The sequence below is a fragment of the Macaca nemestrina genome, chromosome 14 (assembly GCF_043159975.1).
Source record: "Macaca nemestrina isolate mMacNem1 chromosome 14, mMacNem.hap1, whole genome shotgun sequence".
Classification (NCBI taxonomy): Eukaryota; Metazoa; Chordata; class Mammalia; order Primates; family Cercopithecidae; genus Macaca; species Macaca nemestrina.
The window spans coordinates 3,093,720-3,119,115 of NC_092138.1; the positions used below are offsets into that span (position 1 = coordinate 3,093,720).

Below are 25,396 nucleotides of genomic sequence, written 5' to 3' on the forward strand. Positions count from 1 at the left end.
TTATGAAGAAGAAGGCCTGCGAGTATGAGAAAGATCCGTTTGCAGAGGTGTCACTTAATGTGACATTCCTGGCTAGTACAGATCCATCTCAAACAAACTTCTAAAGCTTGGGCTACTCCTCTGCTCAACTCTAAATCCACATGAAGAAATGTTTCCTATTCAACTGACACCACATCCTAGCAGGATTTTTTGTTCTTCTTTTTTCCCTACACTTTGCTTTTCAGATGGATTTTATATCTATATATCTTTATCTATATTATGTGTATACATATATATATTACATTTTGCTTTGCAGGAGGATCATTTATGTGTGTGTATGCGTGTATATATATGCATATATAAATATATATTTATATATTATTTAATATATATTAGATATATATATATATATATAAAAGACTTAACTGAGAATGTTTCATAAGGACAAATGCATCACTAAGTCTCTCATTCCTTTGCTACTGTAGAAATGGAGTTAGGAAACAAGGTGAAAAAGAGCCCTTTCACCGCCAGAGACTGTTTCCTTACCTTCTTGGAAACCGTAACCCTTACAGGAATTGTGAAATAATTCAACGTGGGAGTGCTGGAAACCCAGAGCATGCAGCCTGATGCACAGAGAGCTCTTCAGAAGTGGTAGATGGCATTAGCTTCAAGTTTAGAAACAATGTTTCCTTTTTGCTTCCTAGTCAGGAAAAGCCCTTTTGCTTCGAGGAACTAAAGAATGTTCTCTAACTTCCTGAGTGTTCTGTGTGTGCACTTGCCTCTGCTAATGTGTAGTCTGCCTTACAAAGACAATCTGCCTGACTTCATGTTGGATGAAGGGAAGCTGTACATGAAGATGGAGAGATACAGAAGGAAACAAGCCATGATTTCAGTAACCCAGGGGCCATGACAGCCAGAGGCAGAATGAAGGCCGACTGAGACTAGATATCCGCTGACCACCTGTGGACTCAGAGGGGCAGCTGTTTGGGCTGACACCACACCTGGCAGCAGGGCTGACGTGTCCTCCAGACCTGCTCTTCCTCTGACTCACTGTGTCGATGCCCATCGCTGGCTCATGGCTTGGTAGCTACCCAGCCATGCCCTCAGCCTCCCTTTCCCCACAGTTGACAACTGTGTGTCTGGCATGCAACACACACACTCAGACTGAGAATGTTTCTGTCTCTGTGTTAACTACAGTGTCTGCCATCCTTTCCTGCTCTCTCATAGCAGGTACCGAGCCAGTCCAGACAGCTGCCGCCTCTGGGCTCAGTGGGGATCGGCAGATCTCCAACCTCTGACCTTCCTTCTGCCTCCTTCATTAATTCCATTCACATTTGCTCCAGTCAGGCCCGGAAAATAAAACAATTCGGGACAAATATACACAGGCCATGGGAGATCTACTAATGCACTTTGTCCACTGCCCCAAAATGACCCATGACAGTTGGTAGACATTTTTTAGATTTCCCAGTTAGACTGGTTCTACATTTTGGATCTCACATTCTCAATACTGATAAAGACCAGTGAAACAAGAATTCAATTATAGCAAAATGTATGCTCTTTGTCAGAAAATTTTAAAAAACACAAGTCCAATAATATTATTCAGAGAACATTTTCTTTCTTTGCGTAAAACCTTCCTGGTGAGAAGAGACAGAAAAAAAACCCAAAATTCCATACATGGGAACAGGACATAATGACTTCCATAAGGAAACACAAAACCAGGAAGACACAGGCTGGAGGAGGGTAGGGTGGGAGGGCAGTGGGAGCTGGGTGCATGCGTGTCTGTGTGTGTGTGTTCTACGCACATTAGGGGTTAGGTTATCTAGAAGAATTCTATCAGGAAGAGATAATTTACTCAAGAAACGAATTGAGGAAGCTATCTATGCTATCTAAGTTATCTAGGAGAAAATTTCAGAGATACTGAATAGCTAGTACAAAGGACGGATCTTGCCTGACATTTTTAAAGAGCAACTAGGACAACATAGCACAAAATATTTGAAGCCACAGACAGAGAATGTGGTCGAAGTTGCTTCTTTCTTTTTATCTAAATAAGGTCAGTTCTTTATTGAAAACGACTACACTTCATATGGTGCATAAACTACGTGGCAATTTACAGCAAAAATTAAAGAAAATAAAATTATATAGATTTAAATTGGAAGCTAGTTGCAAAGGCAGAAGTGAGATGGGATGTGAAGCTGTGGCAATGGTCCAGGTGAGAGACAGTGGGCAATGGGCTGTCATGGTAATAACAGAGGTGAGGAAAAGTCATCAGACTCCACATATACTCTGAAGTTGTGACTGACACGATCTGTTGAAAGACTGAGTCGACAGGATATGCCTATGGACTGACTGTGGAGTGTGAAGGAATGGAAGTCATTGGTAACTCCAGGCATATTGGCTCAAGCCAACAGCTGGTAAATGCTGTGATATTTACTGAGAGGTGGAAGCCCAGGGGCGATAGGTTTGGTGATGGGAAGGATGTGGAGATAATAAATTTGGTTTTGGACATGTCTATTTGACATCCAAAAGAAATGAAGTCTGGTGCTCAGAGGGGAACTTGAAACCTGTGTCAGGGATGGATAATAACCTGAATACATCTAATCCCAACCAGAAGAAAATTTCACAATGAATTAAAAAGTTCTATATTTCCTTGCAGATTTAATTCTTTATTCTTTCAGAAATAACTGAAAAATCGACATGAGGGAAAGTGGCTAGTCAGTGATTGCTAATCTGGGACTATGATTAGCAGAATATTATGGTATAATCTCTCAGCATGATTCCGGGACATTTTTCTAGCATGGTTAGGCTGGATTTCCAAATATCTTTTCTCTCCGTTTTGATTCAGAATATTTGTTCTTTTTTTTTTTTTTTAATGAGCCAAATAGTTTATAAGAAAATGCAGGAAAAGGATAAAGAATGAGCTCCTTGATAGATTGTATATTCTGGTTCAAACATAATACACACACAGATACATACAGCACAGAACACACTAACTTTAATATCCTGCGAAGAAGGTAATTTGCTGGGTTACGTACATGCATGTTAAATGGGAGCATTTATTAGAATAAGTCAGACCAAAAGAACACTTTCGCACAGAATATCTGTATAATGGAAACAGGGATTTCTGAAAAATAGCTGCAGTTTTCCAGGTGACTTTACAAGGGCAGGATGGGTGTAGATAACTGGGAGAGACTCTCCTTTTAGAAACATTCTAGGCATGAAAGGCAGTTGTGGAGACAGCCAAATAAGCTGCAAACTTCCCGATGATTTATTCACTGCTTTTCTACATTTTGTGATAGTAATAAGGAAGGTGTTAACTCTAGCCTGCTAAATATTTGAACCTGATGCATTTTGTAATCAGCAGAATAATGGTCCCCAAAGATGCCTATGTCTAACTCCTGGAAGCTGTGAATATGTTGTGTTACATGGCAAGGATAACTAAAGTTGCAGATGGGAATTAAAGATGCCAATCAGTTGAGCTGGAAATAATGAGAGTGCCCTGGATTCTCCAGGTGAGCCCAATGTAATCACAGGTTTCCTTAAAAGTGGAAGAGGAAGGAAGGTGTGTTGGGTCAAAGTGATTCAATAAGAGCAGGATTTAGTTTGTACTGGCTGCCTTTGAAGATACAGGAAAAGGCTCATGGACCAAGGAGTGTAGGTGCCTTCTAGAAGCTGGAGGGGCCAGTGACATTTTATTCCCCTAGTGCCTCCAGAAAGAACACAGCCCTACTGACACCTTGATTTTGGCCTGGTGAGACCAACTTTGGACTCTTCACTTCCAAAACTGTAAGTAATACATTTGTGTTGTTTTAAGCCAACAGCAGAGGTGTCGTTTCAGCTTGTAGTCATTGCTACAGCAGGACCAGGAGCTGGTACGCACTGCCGGGACTTACTCCTGCTCTGGCACTTGGGTGGCACTGTAGGCGCCCATGTTCATGGAGGAAGTCAGCAAAGGGGGGCTCTCTCGGCTGGGCTGGCCATGTCTGCTTACAGAATGCTCCCCTCTTCCACTGCGGTAAGAACATTTGTTCTTATTAGGTCAGGTGGTTTTTTAAGGCAATTCATATTACTGCTACTACAAAAAAAAATAGTGTATGGTTCTCCCAGAAAATTATCTTTTATCTTCCCTCTTTTCTTCTGTTGTTTATTCTTTTGACCTTGTTTGAGTAATGGCATCTTTTAAAATGATGCAGCAGATGAGATTATTCACTTCAAGTGAGTCTGTGTCCTGAAATACATTTTGTTAACTGAAAGTATAATACATAATGAAGCTTGTTCTGCTACTCAGAAAAGATTCATGTAGTCCTGTTTTAAGTAACAGGGATTCTCTCTTTTGAATGGGGCTTTTACTACTCTGAAGATTCCATAAATCTGGCAGTTATTTCTAGTTTTCTTGGGTATTTCTCAACACAAACTCAGTCCAGCCCTTGAAGCAGTCAATGTGAAGCATGTAATTAGTACGAATGTGGACTAATATATTAATCTATTCAGATAATCAAATGTCAGTGATTGATACGACAGCTGCACAATCTCTTATCGAAAGCTGTGGTATCAGATTTGCTTTACATTCAGATTCATTTCATATACTAGAAAGGTCATACTGTGTATACACCAGATATTAGTGACTAGTAATCACGTTACTATTTTTGCAATAAAACATATGAATATTCACATTAAGCAGAGTAACTAAAAAATTCAAATAGCCCCAAAGTCAGTACATTCAGGTTTTGCTGCTAAATAAATTTGTGTCTGCTTGGGGTTCGCCATTTTAATAACTTTGCTTTTAGAATTAAAAATTGCAGATAAGCAACTGTGGATCTTTAATAATAGAAAACATTAGCATTGACAATGGTAAACCCAGATCAAAAAAAAAAAGCCATAAAAAGATAGAAGAACAGCATCCAAGAAATACATAAGGCTGCAGAATGAATTTTTAATGTGTCCTTAACATAAAAGCAGAAGCAACACTATCCCTAGGAGAGAGCTGGAAATGCATTCTGTTCTCCTGGTACAGGAAGGTTAATACGATGACCCTGAGGGCAGGGGAGGTAGCTGTGGTCAGGAAAAGATAATAATAATAAAGATAATAATGTGCTAGGAAAGATAATAACCTTATAAAAACATAATTTTCATTAATCAAGGGTATTAATATTTTAGGTATCAAAAATAAATCTTAAGTTATTTTAATATCATCCATTCATATCTAAAATTAATGCCTTGGTAAAGGGCAGAAACGCTAATAAGAGATGTAATTTATTGTTAAGGCAGCAATGATAAGACTGGAGGACAGCCAATATCCGCCCATCTTTTTAAGAGACAATCAATTAGTGAACTTTATTTCTAGAAAAGTAGCTTTGATAGGAAAAATACTAGACAGAAGGGACATGCCTAGTGAAGAATATGATAATTATGACTCAACTCACATTTCCCAAGAGTGTATTACTAACCTCTACCATAATTATTTGCTTATTTACTAAAAGAATGAATGAATGAATGAATGAATGAACGAATGGAGAATATGTCCCTGAGGTGCTGATGTAGCAGTTCAAGAAACGCAAATCAAGATGGTTACCAGTGGCAGGGAAGGGGCGTGGGGGCTGGGGAGGAGGTGGAGATAGTTATTGGGTACAAAAAAATAGTAAGAATGAATAAGACCTAGTATTTGATAGCACAAGGTGACTATAGTCAATAATAATTTAACTGTACATTTAAAAATAACTAAAAGTGTATAATTGGATTATCTGTAACACAAAGGATAAATACTTGAGGGGATGGATCTCTCATTTTATATGATGTGATTATTACGCACTGCATGCTTGTATCAAAGTACCTCTTGAATCCCATAAACGTATACACCTACTATGTACCCACAAAAAGTAAAAGTTTTTTTTAAAAAAGAAACTCAAATATCTACATAGGTATTTTATAATCCAAACTTGACAGCCTCTCTCTTTGCAATTTTACAACTTTCAGCAAATTCCCCATATTCTATCTCAGTCTGAACAGCCATTTCACATCTTACACCTCACTGTTTTTTGTGTATCCCATCCATTATCCATGCTTTTGTTTGTATTATTTCTGCTTTCTGAAAAATTTCCTGAATTATTTTCCAGCAACCCACATGGTAATGCTTTCTCCAAGGCCTGTCATTCTCAAGTCTCTTCGGGTCTGTGTCTCATAACTAAACACTCACGAGAACCATCTCTGGTTTGTTTTGTGGGTTCTCTTGTCAGTAGCGTTAACATTTTTTTCACCATGCAAATTCTGTATAGTTAGTCATAGAGTAGGAAATGAAGCTGTTAAATGGTTACAATTTGCCAGTCACAGTGATGCAGGATGAAGGAGATGCAAAGATAAAGCCCTATCCCCAAAAACCTTTTAGCTCAAAACAGTGGAAGGCTGAGTCCTGAACCCTCATAGCACTACATATCATTGCTTTAGTCCAAAACAAGTCCTAGAGATGTGCAGAGCCAGGAAGGACCATTTTCGGTGTGGTTGTTCAAAAAGGGCATCCTGGGAGAGGATGAATTTCACTCATTCATTCAGGAAACATTTCCTGATGTCCTACTCCTGTTAGGCACGGTTAGGCTTTAGAGGCTGAGCTAGTTTTCCAGAACTGCTGTAACCCAGTGTCACAAACTAGGTAGCTAAAGTGATGGATGCCACACGTCCAAGAGCAAGGTGTCCGCAGGCCATGCTGCCTCTGGAGGCTCTAGGGAGGGATCTGTTCCATACCCATCTCCTAGCTGCTGGTGCCTCCGGTGTTCTGTGGCTTGTCCATGCATTATTCCAATCCTCCCTCCTCACAGGGCTGCTTCCCTATGTGCCCTTGCACTGTGTTCCCTCTGTGTACATCTGTCTCTGCGTCCAAAGGTCCTTCCTGATGAGGACACCAGTCATATTAGATTAGGGTCAACCCTCCTGACTACATTTTAACTTGATTACCTTTTTAAAAACCTTATATCCAATTAAGGTCACATTCTGAGGTATTGGGAGTTATGATTCCAACATACGTTTTTGGAAACCACAAGTCAACCCAGAATAGAGATGCAGGGATGAAAGGCTGAAAGCACAGCGACCGTGAAAGGAAGCTCACACTGTGAGGGGGCACCAGGAAAGTAAATCACTTGTTCCTGTGAAGCTCAACACGTTCCTACACGTGGTAAGATCATGAGAGTTGACATCTGTTATTTTAAGTGTTCTGGATTAGTAAGAACCTTAACCTTTACGCTCTTTCCCTGCAGGCTAGTAACCTTTCAGAGTAAGCAAAATTGGCAGATGGCGTTGCCTTGGCTATGGCTTCCCTCTGAGCTGTTTAACTGGATAACAAAAATGCTGACGGTACCTCCATCATTGATGTATTTTTTTTTAGGAGGAAGAAAGAGCCAAATTACAAATACGACACAGACTCTATATTAGAGTTTTCTCTTACAGCATCTCTTTTACAGGGAAACTGTCCACAACATTTTAAACATTAATCAATGCAGAGCAAGATTTTAAACAGATACAGGTTACTTCCAAACACTATATAATAAATAATAATAATAACTATTATTATTATTGAGACGGAGTTTCTCTCTTTTTTGCCCAGGCTGGAGTGCAATGGCGCGATCTCGGCTCACTACAACCTCTGCCTCCCGGGTTCAAGTGATTCTCCTACCTCAGCCTCCCAAGTAGCTACAAAAGTTAAACAAAAAGTGACTAACCCCGTCCAAAGAGGCACTGACATATAATCAGAAACAGAAATAATGTCACTGTTATGAGGATATTTACAGAATCCAGAGAATCTCACAGAGATCTGTAGTCTATTTACTCACTCCTGTAATCCCAGCACTTTGGGAGGCCAAGATAGGTGGATGACCTGAGCTCAGGAGTTCGAGACCAGCCTGGCCAACATGGCAAAACCCCGTCTCTACTCAAAATACAAAAAAAAAATTAGCCAAGTGTGGTGGTGCACGTCTGTAGTCCCAGCTATTCAGGAGGCTGAGGCCGGAGAATTGCTTGAACCTAGGAGGCGGAGGTTGCAGTAAGCCAAGATCGTGCCACTGCACTCTAGCCTGGGCAATAAGAGTGAAACTCCATCTCAAAAACGAAACAAAACAAAACAAGAAAAACTAAATCTGGCCACTTAATAAAGGACACACGATTATTCAAGTTCAAAGTCTGTGTTCCTGTACTTGTCATACATACAGAAACTGCTCATTGATTACATTTTGAAATTTCAGTGTCTTTCAAAAATATCAGATCAAATCAGAGAAGATAAATGAATTCAACCTACCACTTTAAAATAATGCAGAGGCAATGTTAAATTACTTCATTAAGCAAACCAAGAAAAAATAAATTATGTATGATTTGTATTATTTTTTAACTTCCACACTAATGGTATTAAATACAAGATTGTCTTTCAATGCTTTCAATGAAATAGGTATCTTACTTTCACTTAGAACATTTTTTTTCAAAGTAACGCTTAAAATTCTGTTTTTCTAATAGGTTTGCAGCAATAGGTGGCAATCATTATTATTAGCAAACATACCCAGATGCTTTCTTCTCGGCGATACTGCTTCCAGTTTCTCCCACCATCACTGAACATCAGGAGGTAGCTGGTCACCCAGTCAGAGCTCCCATATCCTCCTTGGGTGGCCACAGCAGTGACCTCCATTCTCTCTCCAAGGTCAATTTGCAGCCACTGGTATTTATTTGACACAAGTGGGGTCCAGCCACCAGCTCCTTTTTTGAAACAGAAAAAGTGGGAAAATGGTAGAGGAAGAAGTTATTTAACACAGCTGTTACTAGATTAGAAAATGATACAATTATGAATATATATTAAGAAAATAATCGATTTACAGTAGAAAAAATAGAAGAATTACAGGTGGCTGGATGAACCCTAGACTGTGTTCAAATTTAGCTAGATGACCCTGACATTCCAGAATGCAGGTGTCCTACTGAGCGGAGAAAATGTTTGTTTAATGCAGGTGGCTAATACAGCATTCCTGTCCATTTTTGGAACTAGTGTATTTCATAGCCCTTGTGCAAGATTTGCCTTTTCCCAACACAAGAGACTCAATTCCAGTAGTAGGAAGTACAGTATTAAGCATTAATAAAACAAAGATGGTTAATATATTGACCTTGCACTCAAAGTGCTTACAGTCTCATAGGAGAAATGGATGTGTTAAAGAACAATTCAAATATAGAGTGCTTTGTGAGGCAATCCCACTTACATGTGGAATTTTAAAAAGTTAATTCACAGAGGTACAGAGGAGAGTGATGGTTACGAGGAACTGGGGTGTGGAGGAGACACTGGTAAAAAAAAAGTACAAAAAGGTACGGAGTGGCAAATGGTCAAGGTGAGTCATAAGCAGGTTCTTGTACACTCGGCTCTCTCTGGCAGTACTGCCGGGAAACCGGGGCAAGCCTCACACAGTGCTCGTCCATCTTGGACAAGGAGAAGGAGACTGTCAGGTATTGAAGAAGATGCGCGCACAGCAGAAAATCTGCTCTTTTTGTGCTGACCAATGCTACGTCTGAAACGAAAACATAGGAATGCCCACTGATGTTTTATTGATGTTTGTTATTTTTCTAGTTTAATAGAATTAGGGGACACTCCAGAACCACAGCTTCTTTAATAACCAATGTCTAGAAAAAGAGAGTACTCTCTATAAACAATTCCCAAGTCGAGGAGTCAGCACACTTTTAACTCCCTGCTGCTGCCACTTACCTGAAGGCTCTGATAGAAAGTCTGAAGTTCTAGACAGTTCAATATTATTCATTGACTTATACTGTGTATTTTATTATTGGGGGGTTTTATCATTATGTCCTCATTTGTAAAGTCTTTAGTACTTTAGTACATGTCCAAAAATGTTTGATATTACTAGAATACAGCTAGGAGTAAAAACAAATAAGTGAGGACATTATACTTTAACATAAGTTATTATGGGGAAGTGTTGAGAAATACAAATATTTGTATTTAAATAACATATTTAAATAATAAATATAAATATTAGGCATCTATTTGAATGGAGGACCACACTTAACTACTGTTTCCTTATGATTCCCAAGTTTATAGATTGTTAGAAGTCAGATTCTAAGATATTTTTGTAGTGAATCTTTGTTCAAAAATATTTTTTCCTCTGAATGTACGATAAGCACCTCTTAAGTCTGTATTTTATATATATATATGTATGTACACACACGCACACACACATATATATATATTATTTTTGTTTTGCTTCTTATTGTTCCATGTTTTGACCTGAAGAGTCAAGAATCTGATCTAGTAGACAGGATGGAAGATTATTGGTAACCAACATTGTGCATCTGATTGACACTAAAACATTCCGTTATCTTTCTTAAGCCAGAGAGCTAGGAGGTGGACACAGCTCTTGTTCAAAGTTGAATGTTCTGCTATAGACCAGGGGCATCCTCCACTCATGCAACATGGTTTCCTGGATCGGGCAAGATTTCCTCTTGGATGATCTATGGTAATATTTATGTGAGCCCCTGCCAGAGACAGTGCATGGACTTCTTCAGTCCTCAGTGGAAACTGCTTCCACAGTTTCTCCTCTCTGCTCATTCCTTCCAACTTAACTTTTCAGAATGTGACAGAATTCCACCTACCCACTTCTATAATCACTCAATTTAACAATGAATATTTATTGAGCATTTGAGAACTCTGGGTCAGGCAAAGAGTTCCCTTTAAATAAATTTTGCATTTAATTCCTAATGTACCTTTAAAAGACAAGGCCTCATTACTACCCTCTGTATGGATGGTGGGCCGCTGACCTATGTTTATGCATCTAGCAAGTGGCCCACAAGCTTTGGATCCAGAACCTGTGCGATTAAATATTTTTATCATATTATTTTGATGATAATCATGGGATGTGGTGGTTCTCAAATAAATGTAAAACAGATGTAAAGAAGTTTGGGAGTGAGCAGGTCTGGCTGCCTAAGGAAGCAGCCCCTGTGCAGCAGGGCAACCTCTCCTACTCCTGGTCAGGCAAGGCCGGGGTTTCAGAGGGTTGACGGTGCAGTGCCAGTGGGGTTTTCTCTACTGGTCCTTCCTGTTGACTCTACCAGATCTATTGTTCTCTCCTAAGACTATGTAAAATTTAATTGGTGGGAGATCCTTTCGGGGTTGGTCTAACTAGCAGGCAATAGTCCTAGGTATAACACTACTGAAACTGTGTATCCTTTTCTGTTTTTCTTATTATCCTTTTATTTCTTATTATCTTATTATCCTTTTGAGACAAGAGTCTCACTCTGTCACCAGCCTGGAGTGCAGTGGCAAGATCTCTGCTCACTGCAACCTCCGACTCCCTGGTTCAAGCAATTCTCCTGCCTCGGCCACCCGAGTAGCTGGGATTACAGGTACGTGCCACCACACCCGGCTAATTTTTGTATTTTTAGTAAAGACGGAGTTTCACCATGTTGGCCAGGATGGACTTGGTCTCCTGCCCAGCTCGGCCTCCCAAAGGGCTGGGAACAGGCATGAGTCACTGGGCCCAGCCTATTTTATGGTTGCTCTAAAAGACCTGGGAGAAGGTGAAGGAGATGCTAATAGCCAACCCATCATCTTAGGCTGGATGTGGTACATTGGGAATTTTATACACAGAGCTGAAACTTTTGAGGAACTATTCAATATTTTTGGTTCTTCCCCTCCTCTTGGTTAGTCAGCATGAAGGGCATCTTCTTCAGCTTGTATTTCATAACCTTTCTTTGGTATTTTCACTCCCTCTCATTCCAGGTTTAGAAAAGTAATTACTATGAGAACACATGTGGAGAAGCCCAAGGAGGAAAATGAGTCAACACGGTTCTGGTGTGCTACCCTGGGATGGTGCGTTCCCAATAGAGGAGGCGGGAGCCGCTGGCCATCCCTCTTCTCTGCATCCCTCACTGTTTGTTAGTTGTTGGTGTTCACAGTTGCACTTCTGCTAACAGATGACTCATTTCAGTAACTTGATTTTACCTTTGATGAAGTAATATTCAAATGCAAATAAACTATATCTTCAGCCATTACTGATAAAGTAATGAAATTTTGGCATTAGCAAAGAATTTCATCAGGATGTTGTAGCCTCAGGAAATCTGCAATCCCAGCTGGGTTTTAAGGGTAAGCTGATGTGCACACAATTTAATTAAATGCTGAGTGGAAACGGTGGGAACAACGTAACTGACCTGTACACTTCTGGATAGCACTGGACTGTGTGCCTTTGTTCAAGGCATCTTTGAAGGTTGGTATAGAAGGCCACTATGGGTAATAGAGAAAGGAGGTTGCCTGACTCCACCCTCAACTAGCGTGTGGTAATTGTCCAGTCACTCAACCTTTCTGAGACAAAAATGTTGTCCTTTGTTTAAAAAAGAAAAGCATAAAGTGGGGAGGGGAGCACTAAGTCATATAAATCACCTCACAAGACTGTAACAAAGGCAATGGGATAACTGACACTAAAGCACTTTGTAACTAAATTATTATTCAAATGTGATGCCACAGTCAATTTTTGTTTTCTTTAAATTAAAACAAATGAAAGTCTTCTATTTGTTAAGATTATACATATCCTGACTCCTTTTCAACCTGGAAGTGTCTTTTCATAGTCCCTTCTGGTCTATGGTCACCAAAACTTTGTACACAAAACAGGGGAAGCAGTTACGTTCTCTAAGCTCAGCCTCTCCCCCATCACAAACGTTTCTTCTCCACTTCACCCTCCTCCTTTCCCTGCCTCTGACAAGACACTGCACCTGAGTTAAAGTGTCACAATTCTACCCCACAGATCCTGTGAATTACAAAAACCTCAACCCCTCCATTCGTAATATATGTTCTGACACACACGTTTCATTACTGGAGATTAAAATATGCTGAGCAACGGAAACTTTCTCTTACACTTTATATGGCTTAAGGCAGTGGATGTTATTTTTTAAAGGGTAATTGGTTTTCATAAAGGCTGTGAAGGCAGTGAAGATGCTGAGCTGTGCAAACTGCTTTGTCCCTGAATGTTCACACAACATAGAATTTACCTTACATACCATTTTATCCATTTTTAAGTTTTCAAGTTCTGAGGAAATGATTAGTTTTGCCACTTATTTCGTAATGGAAAACAAGGGAAAAGGGGGAAGTGAGAAACTGAAGCATATACTGTATGCTCAGAATTCTACCAGATATTTTCACGTATATTATCATTTTTTATTTCTAAAAGCATTCAGTGGGTTGTCTTTATCGTATCCACCTTACAGATGAGAAAATAAAATCACTAATTAAAACACAAGGAAAGATATTTTTAAAATCAGCTTATGTTTCATTGTTATCCCTGTCCATGAATATATTCACACGATTTGTCAATCACTTAGTACTTTTTGGTTACAAATAATTTGGGATGATTATGTGTCTATTTTATACAGTTATATCTGTTATAATTCTACATTTACCTCAGGTCAAAGTTACATTTCGCTGTCTGGGGCAGGGGCTCTGAAAGAAAAGTAGAAACCCCACAGCTGGAGGCTTGTTTCTGACTAACAACAATAAAAATTCCCATGACTATAGTATCTAGTCATAAGTGGCAGCACTGTCACAGAGAATGTATTGACTTTGTTTACAGGGGAAATCATGCACAGGTAAATCATCATCATCATCATCACTATGATTATCATCATATCACCATAATCTTATTCCTTCCTCAACATTTGATGAGTACCAAGGCACAAAATATAAGTAAACAAAGTAAATGTTCCAAGCCAGCCACTATTAGAGGCTTCTATATATCAAGCAAACACATAGTTAAATCAACCTTGTCCCCACGAGACACTTCCCACTAAGATAACAAATTGTTTCAAATGTCATTTTATCCGGATATGTTTGTTTTTTTTCCTTATCGAATTGCATTTTAATTCACATTAAAAATTTCAGGTATTACCAGGGGTGAGACGTGAGGTAGGGACTGTCACAGCTCCTACACTCCAGTGAGATTATGTGTATTTATAGGGAAGAGAAGTGAAGCTGGCTTTAAATAAACTCCGTCATTCCACTTCTAAGATTTACAGGCTTTAAACAGCTATGCTTTTTGTCAGTAGGTCTGCCTTTTTGCAGAGGGGAATTCAGACATTTAACTGAGGTCTAATTTCATTTAGAATAAAAAGGTCTAACTACACAGATATAGAATCAGGTACTACAGTCTTTTTCCAACTATGTTGTTTTAAAGTAAAAAATACAGAACCCCTCCCTCACAATCTGTCTTTGTGTACATGTTCTATTTCAGCAGTATTTCCCTCAACCTTAGCAGGTCGATGCAGAAAGAACATTCAGCCTACCAAAAATGTGTTCATAAAAAAAGAATTGCAATTATGGTTAAAATCTCAGAGTGTACATAACAATTTATAAAATGTATTATCTTACAAAATGCATCTACACTCCCTAGTACCTTTGAAAATGGACGTAGAATAAACAAAAAACAAATAGTAGGTGTTAGACTTAAAATTAATCGTATAAACAATCATATTAAAGGTAAGTAGTACAAACACTCCTATTAAATGGCAATGATGGTCAGATTAGATGAGAAAGCAAGGTCTACCTATATGTTGCCTACAAGAAACATACTTTAAATAAAAAGGGCTCCAATAGCCTAAGTGTAAACACATGGAAAAACATATGTTATACTAACACTAGTCAAAAAAAAGCTGGAATGGCTCCATTAAATAAAGTAGATTTCAGTGCAAAAATTGTAAAAGGCAAAGAAAATTATTTCCCAATGATTAAGATGTACTTCATCTGAGGACATAATCCTGAACGTGCAAACACTTAATAACAGGGTTTCAAAATACATGAAATGAAACCTAGTAAAACTGAATGAAATAAATAAATCTACAATTACAGGAGATTCTAATACCCCGTCTTGGTAACTGATTGCACAAGAAGACAGAAAATAGGGATTCAGAAGTATTAATTATCACTATCAACCTATATGATTCATTGATATTTGTGGAATGCTCCACCTAACAGAAGAACATGTTCATTTGGAACTTTTACCAAAATAGACCATTAAACAAGTCATTAAACAAGTTTCAACAAAGTTAAAATCATTTAAATCATGTAAAGTATATCTCTGTGATATACAATAGATTAAAATAAGAAAACAATAGTGACTTCTCTGAAAAATCCAGGAATATTAGGAAACTAATAACACATACTTCATAACCAATGAATCAAAGAAGAAACTAAAAGAGAAATTAGCAAGTATTTCAAGCTGAATGAAAACAAAAGTACAACTTATCAAAATCTATGGGATGGAGCTTCTGGCTTCTGCCCCAGGAAGTAGAAAGCTATAAGGAGCCTCATTTCTTCCCTTATTAACAAACTCCAGCCCAGGCTGGAGATCAGTGGTGCAATCTCAGCTCACTGCAACCTCCGCCTTCCAGGTTCATGATCTTTTACAAATGCATTGGAGAGTCCAGCTTGCAGAACAATCACCTGGCCTAAAATCGAAAGAGATACGAACCTTGCAGGGAGAGATGTGAGCAGGAGCTCACCTTAGATGAAATCGGAGGTCAGTAAGAAATGTTCAGCTGGAATAGTTAACAAAATGGTGAAACCTACTCTGCAGGCTGGTGGGACAGTGAGAAATCCTTTATCACCCCAGAAGTTGGGGGAGTGTTCCCTCTTGCAGGCTCTTGCTCAGGCTCTGGCCACTGGTGGAAACTCACATGCACTCCACTGACAACTCCACTTGGCCCTCACAGAAAATATCAGAAACGGCCCTAATGGTTAAATGACTCAGCCTATAACCTTCTCCCTTATCTCCACTACATCTTGAATTTTGGGTAGGTGTAGTTCCATTCATCTCGGAAACTAACTGCATAATTTAATAAAACCATCATTGTGCATTTTTCATACATCCAATAAATTATTTGATAAGACATATCACCTCAAAATATCACTTGAGCAGGCAAAGAAGCCATTATCTTCACCTGGTGAGTAGACACAACGAGGCAAAAGTGATGGGTGATGGGCAAACGGGGCACATGAGGAGAGGGTTGGAATGGAGTCAGAGCACCCTGAGGCTGATTACGCTCCTCTCACTGTATTCCATTTCCCACGGGTAGTGTGTTTACTTTCTTCAGGGAGTGATTAAACGCGTGTATTTTCCTTTCTTATTAAATGTCAGTTGATATGCAAGGAAACACAAGAGTGAAATGCTGAGAAGTGATTATTTTAGTGAATACCAAATTACCCATCTGTATGTGACTGACCGCTCAGTCAACCAAAATCCCCTAACCCACCTCCTACTAAAAAAAAAAAAAAGAGATGGTAATATTTACATTTTTCCTAAGGATATTATGTAGTTAAACTAATTATAGTTTATGAAATTGCTGTGAAAGCCTTGTATGAAAAGAGACATGCATTTATCAATTATTACATGTAATATGATAGTATCAAAATATGATGTAAAAGGAATGTCCTCTAAACATTACAATAATGTTTAAGTTGCTATTAACAAACAAATATTTTTTAGAGGCAAGTGCACATCAGGGAAAATGTGTGGCATTAGAATTCTGCTAAAGTTTGTCCCACTGAATTCTTTGGAAAAAACATGACAACCTAAAAAAATCCAGTTGGCAAAAATTAATGTGAAAGAAAATAGGTAAATCTCCACCATGTCCTACAGAAGTTCTGGAATGCCTCCCTTAACACTGACTTTAAGGTCAGAGAGCTGGTTATAGGACCAACTGTTGTATTTTACCATTTTCATCACTGGTCACAGTCCTTTTGAATCCATTTTGAAGCACAAATTAAACTGCCAGTCAGAAATTAAATGTCATTTAAGAAAAAAATTATTCTGAAATATAGCTTCACATGAATAGGCAAAGATAGTACCGAGAAGTGATGTGTACTCTTCACCTACTTTCTACCAATGGTTACATCTTATAAAATTACAGTCCAACATCAAAACCAGGAAATGACATGTCTGTCTAGTTGTATGACATGTTTAGGCTCCGTAACCCCCACCACAATCAAGAAAGGGAACCACTTCACTACCACAACAATCCTCCTCATCGCTACCCTCTATAGTTAGACATAGCTACCACTAATTTGCTTTCTATCTCTACAATTTCCTCAAATCTTCAGGTTCCTAGATGCTCTGTCTTCCCTACATTTTTTCACTCTCATGTTTGCTTTATATAGAAAGTGCCTTTTAAAATATACTTATCAGGAAGAATATGTTAAAGACATGTACTTCATCTTGCCAGAGCAGAGGTTGGCAATATGATGGTGAATACAGTGTCCCTTTATTCTTGAGTGATTCCTGTTTGCCTCTGGTAAACAGGAATTTTCCTATTCAACCTCACCTTCTTGCCAAAAATTACAGACAGCTGAGCTGTCACATATAGCACGGGATTTATTTGAACAGGAAAAGAGTGAAACGACAACATTTTTAGAAGGAAGAATGCAATTGTAAGAGAGTGACACGAAAATCCTAGAAAGGAGTGGGATGGCATTCCTCAAGAATAATATGTAACATTAAGGAACAATTAACTACATAAATAAATCATGGCCTATCAGTAGTTTCTTCAATTTTATTACTAAATGGCAACCAGTTCAATGAATATGCCACATTGTGGTTATCCATTCAGTAGTTGATGGACATTTGAGTTGCTTCTAGTTTTTGTCTACTGTATTAGTCCATTTTCACACTGCTGATAAAGACATACCTGAGACTGGGTGATTCATAAAGAAAAAAAGGTTTAATGGATTCACAGTTGCACGTGGCTGAGGAGGCCTCACAACCATGGCACAAGGCGAAAAGCATATCTTACATGGCAGCAAACAAAAGAGAATGACAAGCAAAAGGGGTTTCCCCTTACAAAACTATCAGACCTTGTGAGATTGATTCTCAACCACAAGAACAGTATGGGGGAAACCGCCCCCATGATTCAATTATCCCCCACCAGGTCCCTTCCACAACACGTGGGAATTATGAGAGCTACAATTCAAGAGATTTGAGTGGGGACACAGCCAAACCATATCATCTACCACGAATAATGTTGCTATGAATATATATATTCATATATACATATATTTAAGATGGAGTCTTGCTCTGTTTGCCCAGGCTGGAGTTCAGTGGTGCAATCTCAACTCACTGCAACCTCCGCCTCCCAGGTTCAAGCAATTCTCCTGCCTCAGCTTCCCAAGTAGCTGGGATTCCTGGCGTGCACCACCACGCCCAGCTACTTTTTGTATTTTTAGTGGACACAGAGTTTCACCATGTTGGCCAGGCTGGTCTTGAACTCCTGACCTCAGGTGATCCGCCCGCCTCGCCCTCCCAAAGTGCTGGCATTACAGGCGTGAGCCACTGCGCCCTGCGGCTATGAACATTTAAGTCTCAGAGTGGACATATATTTTTTGGAGTGGAATTGCTGGGTTATATGGTAAGTACATGCTTTTACTTTTTAAGAAACTGCCAAACTATTCTCCAAGGTGGTGGCACCATTTACATTCCCACCGACAAAGTTTGACAATTAGGATGACTACAATTAAGACAATTCCAGTTTCTTCCAATCTATAAACAGAGTGTGTCTAAATTTATTTGAGTCTTCTTTATTTTCTAATAGCTATGTTTTCTAGTGTTCCATGAACAGGACCTGTACACCTTTTGTAAGATCTACATATAAGTATTTTATTTTTTAATGCTATTGTGAATGAAATTGTTTTCTTAATTTGATAATCAGATTGTTACTAGTATATAAAAATAGAATTGATTTTTGTATATTAACCTTGTATCCTGTTCACTTGCTAAAATTCACTTATTAGTTGGTGTTTTTTAGCTTTCTAGATTTCTTAAAAGATCTCCATATAGGATCATGTTATCCATACACAATAATGTATGGAGAGACAGTCCACTTTAAGCAGCTTGCACTCCTACATGTTTTGTTGGGTGTGCTAAGACTACAAAGGCCTAAAAGCTCTTTTACGGACTATTTTTTTCATGACTGTTTATGCAGCTGGTAACCTTGAGAGCTGAGGTTACATTTTCTTTCACACAAAGAGCTTTCTCACTTACTACTTGCTATCACTGTAGATTCCTCAAGCTCATTATTTCTCAGCTGCAATACAAGTCTGCTATGAGTGTAATATTCATATGTGCCCCATTGCATTGCCCCTGTGGGCCTCAGGGGCAAAGGAAACTGATACAAATATGCTGAAACACATGTTGTTTGTGGTGCCATGAGTAATATAGTGCACAGGTGTTGTCAATCTTTAGTTTTAGCCATCCTAGAGAATATATTATCTCTCTAAGATATTAACTTCTATTTCCCCAATGGTTAATGATTTTTAACATCAAATGTTGACCAGGATAAGAAGCAACTGGAATTGATATGCATTGCCAATGGGAGTGTTCAAGGGCTTTTGAAAATAGTTTGACAGTTTCTTAAGAGTTTCACATACTGAAATTCCACTCCCAAAAGAGATGTAAAAGAATGTTTGTAGAAATTTATTCCTAATAGATCCATACTGGAAACAAGCCATAAGTGTCCATTTTAAAAAGAATGGATAAACAAACAGTACAACTGAAATCTACTCAGCAACAGAAAGGAATGTGCCACAAATCCATGCAACAACACAGATGGATCTCAGAAACCTTATGCTCACTAAACGGAGCTGAATACAAAAGCTTCTGTATGATTCTGGTACTGTATGACTCTTCTTGAAGTTCAAAAGCACAAGCCAACCTAAATAATATGATAGAAAGTAGAACAGTGATAGGTGGGAGGTGCCTAGATAATGAGTAAAAAGTATTAACAAATGGTAAGGGGGTGATGAAATGATCTGTAACTTGATCTGGGCTCTGGTAATACAGGTGTATACATCTGTAAATATTAACCAAACAGCACACTTTATGCATTTAAATGTACTTTAAGTTATGCCTCAATTTCAAAAATTTAAAAAGTAATTTTTAAAGCGACCCGAGAGAGTCAGACCAGCCAAATATTTCTTGTTCTCATGTCTAATCTATATTAACATCCTTATGAATATCTTGTTTGTTTGAATGCCACTTCCTGTCATAGTACTAACAACCTATTTTAGATGAACTTTAATTAAACAAAGTTACATGTGCTGCTGAAGCATACTCTTTGCATAAGTAAACAAGATTAATTTCTTTTCTTTCTTTTTTCTTTTTGAGATGGAGTCTCGCTCCGTCGCCCAGGCTGGGGTGCAGTGGCCGGATCTCAGCTCACTGCAAGCTCTGCCTCCCGGGTTTATGCCATTCTCCTGCCTCAGCCTCCCAAGTAGCTGGGACTACAGGCGCCCGCCACCTCGCCCGGCTAGTTTTCTGTATTTTTTAGTAGAGACAACAAGATTAACTTCTTTAAAATCTACATATTTCTTCAACCAAAACGCATTTTGCTATAGATAACTTGATGCTATTTTCTTTGGCCTGTAGTCAGTTGAATCATTCAACATTTGTAACATATTCACATTGTCATATGCTACAAATCTGAGGGAAAAAAAAGCATAAAAATAGAATGCCATTGGACTTATTAGTTCTAAGAACTAGTAAGATGCACAGATAAAAAAATTTAGTAAACAATATCCTCAGGCAAAATATTTTCTGTCGTATTAATGTTCTACTTTTCAGGTCATTTGTTGTACATGTAAATTGGCATATCTAACATCTAGGCACATTGGGAAACTCAGTGTAGCTTCTGACCTATAAACTAAGGAGGGGAATATGTAAGAATTTTGATTTTATGAAAAATGGGGACCAGGCATGGTGACTCATACCTGTAATCCCAGCACTTTGGGAGGCCAAGGTGGGCGAATCGCCTGAGGCCAGGAGTTGGAGACCAGCCTGGTAAACATGGTGAAACCCCATTTCTACTAGAAGATACAAAAATCAGCCCGGCCTGGTGGTGGATGCTTGTAATCCTAGCTACTTGGGATAAGGGTAATCCCAGGTACTCGGGAAAAGGGAAAAAGGAGGAAAGGGGGACAGGGGAAAGAAGGTGGAAAGGAAGGGGAGGGGAGGGGAGAACAAAAATGTAGGGGAATTTAATTCTTATTAGATTAGTTATTTTAAATATTTGCTACATTTACATTATTCTATCAGAGATTGATACTCTTCATATTTTTTAATTATTGCATACACTTTTATCAATTTCTTTCCTCTAGATTCCTCATACAAAACAATGACGTCGCACATCCTATTCTGTTTTGGAATATTGCACTATGCAGAGTAGTGGAAATTTCCAGTAGTTAAGGATCGCATGCTCTAACAAACCATTTACGGGGCATTTCCCCAATGTAAGAATTTTGCTTTTATTTATTAATATGATTTTAAACTATGGTGCTAAGTTTTCACTAGCAGTTATACTTTCTAACGTGGGAAATAAATATCTTGATATTGAAAGGCCCTTACAAATATCCTGAGCTATTCATTTTTCATTAAAAATATTCAGTAATTATTTTCTCTTTCTCTTCATCACTGGACCTAGTCAGTGTGCCAAGAAAGCATGATCACTTGGAAGGGCATTTGAATAGTGGAGAAATACGAGGAGTGGAAGGAAAAGATCCAGTATATTTCCATTTGCTCTGTGTTTGCAGTTTATCACATAGGTTTCTAAATTATCCTTTTCTGTGAAATCCATTTCCATACACCAACGCTAATTTCCATTCAAACCCATGGGCTTGCTCCCTGGTTGTACTCTGCACATCACAGTTCACGGTTTTCCATATATAAAGAAAGCCCTTCTGAATCATTAATAAACTGACGCTTCTGGCTGAGAATGAGAGTTAATGCAAGCACATTCTAAAAACAGAAAAAGAGGACAAAATACATATATGCTTTTGCCTAGCCAGTTTCAATTTTCTTCTAGCAAAATTATCCATTTCATCTCTACCCCTCCACTTCTATTTCACATTAACAAAGGAGAATATGTACTTATTAAAATGGAAAGTTGTCTCACATAAAATGCTACTGAGCCAATCCAATGAATGTTTGCAATTAAAGGTATAATAATCATAAAAAGAAGACAACTTGATAAGCAAAAGAATAATCAAGTACTAGCATGAGTTACTAAGTGTTTTATTTCTTAAGCTTTTGTCTAAATAACTTCGGATCACATAGTTTTCTTAAGGAAACACTTAAGAAGAATGACAAATGGCTTCTACTTTTTCTTTATTTGCCTTTTCTTGTATCAAATGTCCCATCATGTTTTAGAAATCTTGGTTTTGCAGAAAAATTTAGCAATGTGCAATTCCAGGAAGTATCGATGTAAACTTAATGACAACAAAGTCAGGTTTAATAGTCAAATTCAAAGTTCAAGAATTTCATATTTTATATAATGGCACAATATATGTTTATATATACTGACTATATATATGACTATATAGTCAGTATACAGTTATATATAGTCGGTATATACTGAGATACATATATATGTGTATATGTACTGATATATGTTTATATACATACACACAGACCATGTATGTACTGACATATGTGTGTGTGTGTATATATACACATACACACTCACACACACTGACCATATACTTAATACACACACACACACACACACACACAAACACACATATATTCGAGCTTCAGGAAAATTGGTGCCATTATATAAAATATAAAATTCTAGAAATTTGGATTTGACTATTAAGTATATACCAACTCTCTAAATATATATATATACACACACATACACACATATAGTACATACTTAGTACACAGTACATACACACACACATATGTGTATATGTGTGTGTGTATTTACGTACATTTATTGAACACATAAAAATCTATTAATTTGCAAAATTATACACACAAAATCAATCATACACTTATGATTAACATTTTCCTTCTTTCATGTTTCTTTGCACAAAGAAGTAAGAGAGTTATTTGGATATTAGTGTGGAAGAGGATACATATATAATCAGAAATTTCTAGAGGAAAGATGAAAAGATTTCAACTATTTCTCCATTTTTTACTGATAATGCTTTCCAGAATCATGACTTTTGATTTTTGTTGTGCTACAATTACTCGCTCTTTACAATATCCACTTACTTCCTTGAGGGATATGACAGGAAGATTGAGAAAAACTGTGGCTGGAAGGCCGGCAGTGCTGTGGGGACCCTGGGACCTGGGCCCTTCTTCTTTGGCTCCAGGTCATCCTGTGATCTCCCCACCTTCCTCCTGCTTCCCTGGGCCTTCCTCACAACACTTCACAGACTTCTGTCCTCATCTTGTTGCAACATCTTTTCTAAAATGTATTTTACAATAATTTCTCTACATTTCCTAAGTGTCTGAAACATAATGTGACAATTTCATATATGTTAATACTTTAAACCATAAAATTCCTCATTCTGGTTCAGGAAAAATTACAAATCAGTTTAAAACTATTTTGGCAAGCAATCTAAATTAACTACAGACTATCTTCTTATTGCTTTCCTGCAATAGGAAAGAGGTGGCGACGAGATGGTACACAGGCAATTCTTTATGAAAGCTATGGAATTCAGGGCATTGCTAATTCTTACTAAAATATGTGGAAACTTAGCAACTTTGAGCACCATAAAAATAAATAGGAAGGTACATGGAAGAAAAACCATGTTCTCTAAAACCCCATAAAGCTAAATTTTCTAAATATAATGAAACGTAAAATTTTCGAAAAAAAATTTTAACTCTATGATATAAAAAATCTGACTTTTTTCTGGTTTATTTTCCTTTTCAATTTTTGTGGGTATATACTAGGTATATATATTTATGGAGTACATGAGATATTTTGATACAGGCATGCAATACATAATAATCACATCATGGAGACTGGGGTATCAGACTTAAGCAGCTTTTGCATTGGACCACACTTAAAAAATAGTTTAAAGCTAAAATAATGGTATGCAAAGAATATCAGCACAGTCAACAATCATCATCATCATTTTACATTTTTTCAATCTGAACCAAAGGGAGATTGTTATATCTACTGACAAATACGAAAATCAAATGGGATTATTAGAATGGTCCTGTGTCAGCTACTTATAAATAGAAAACATACATACATATCCTATTGGAAGGTATAATCCCAAATGGTGATGTTTTACAACACATTATGTATAAAATTAGGCATGAAATTGAACTTTAATTTTCAGTGAAGTATGAGTAAAATAGTGAAGGGCTCTCCAAGTTGACAATTATAGGAACAATTCTAAAACTACTCATCAGCTGATTGGGACTCTTATAAAATTAATTTAAATGCACCAAAAGCCATATTGCATTTATAATATAGAAGGTAAAACTGGTACAGCCATTTTATAATAAGATTTTTTATATTTTCCTGTTTTTTAAAATCGAATAATTGTGACACAGAGAATTAGAAATGCATTAATCTTATTCTTAGAGGTTTCTCTGTCGAGTTTAAGTTGCCAATGTCATATGCCTGGCAGTGTGGTGGCCAATTTAAATGGAACGACAGGGATGCAGCCTATGTAAACTACTTAAACATCACCTGACGGCCCCCTACCCCACACCGTGGGCTGCCATAACCTAATTCAACAAGTTCTTTCAGAGTTTGGACATTTATTTGGTAACAACTGACATTACCTGGCATTACTTCCTGTTTTATTCTGAATTATTCTACTACAGAAGCTTAAGTTTAATTCCATCTATACATATTATTTAATGTTTGCTTTTTGATGGCTCTGAGCTAGATGTTGTGAAACAATGTGCTTAACTGCCACTTTTACTCCCACTGTTGATACTACTAATTGCTGGTGCAGGGGCCACGCCTGTAATCCCAGCACTGTGGGAGGCCAAGGCAGGCAGACCACGAGGTCAGGAGTTGACAGCACCCTGGCCAACATGGTGAAACCTGTCTGTACTAAAAATACAAAAACTTAGACAGGCGTGGTGGCGTGCACCTGTAATTCCAGCTACTCAGAAGGCTGAGGCAGGAGAATCGCTTGAACCCGGGAGGCGGAGCTTGCAGTGAGCTGAGATCACGCCACTGCACTCCAGCCTGGGCAACAGGACGAGACTCTGTCTCAAAACAAAACAAAACAAAACAAAAAACAACTAATTATAATATTTGCTTCAGCAGCACTCAGTAGATTTTAGTTACTTTGGATCAGATCATATACTAATTTTTTAATTACGGTAAAACACATCATACGAAATTTACTATTTGAATTGTTTTTTATGTAAAGTTCAGTAGCATTAAGTACATTCACGCTGTGCAACCACCACTATCATCCATCTCTAGAGCTTTTTCATTTTCCCAAATGAAAACTCCCGAACCCACTGAACAATAACCCCCATCACCAGCCCCTGGCAACCACTATTCTATTTCTTGTCTCTATGAATTTGACTACTCTAGGTACCTCATATAAATGGAATAATGTAATGTTTGTCCTTTTGTGTCTGGCTTATTTCCCTTAGCATAATGTCTTGAA

At 38.0% G+C, this 25,396-nt stretch overlaps 1 protein-coding gene across 4 annotated transcripts in view; it reads right to left on the reverse strand.

Moving 5' to 3' along the window:
- LOC105498909 (contactin associated protein like 3) overlaps positions 1–25,396 on the reverse strand; it is a 242,009-nt gene that overhangs the window by 169,451 nt on the left and 47,162 nt on the right. For all 4 annotated transcript variants that reach the window (XM_071077491.1, XM_071077492.1, XM_071077490.1 and 1 more), the window contains one exon: positions 8,510–8,703. In XM_071077491.1, coding sequence (XP_070933592.1) covers positions 8,510–8,635 — 126 coding nt within the window. In that variant the 5' untranslated portion in view covers positions 8,636–8,703. The remainder of the gene's footprint in view (positions 1–8,509; positions 8,704–25,396) is intronic.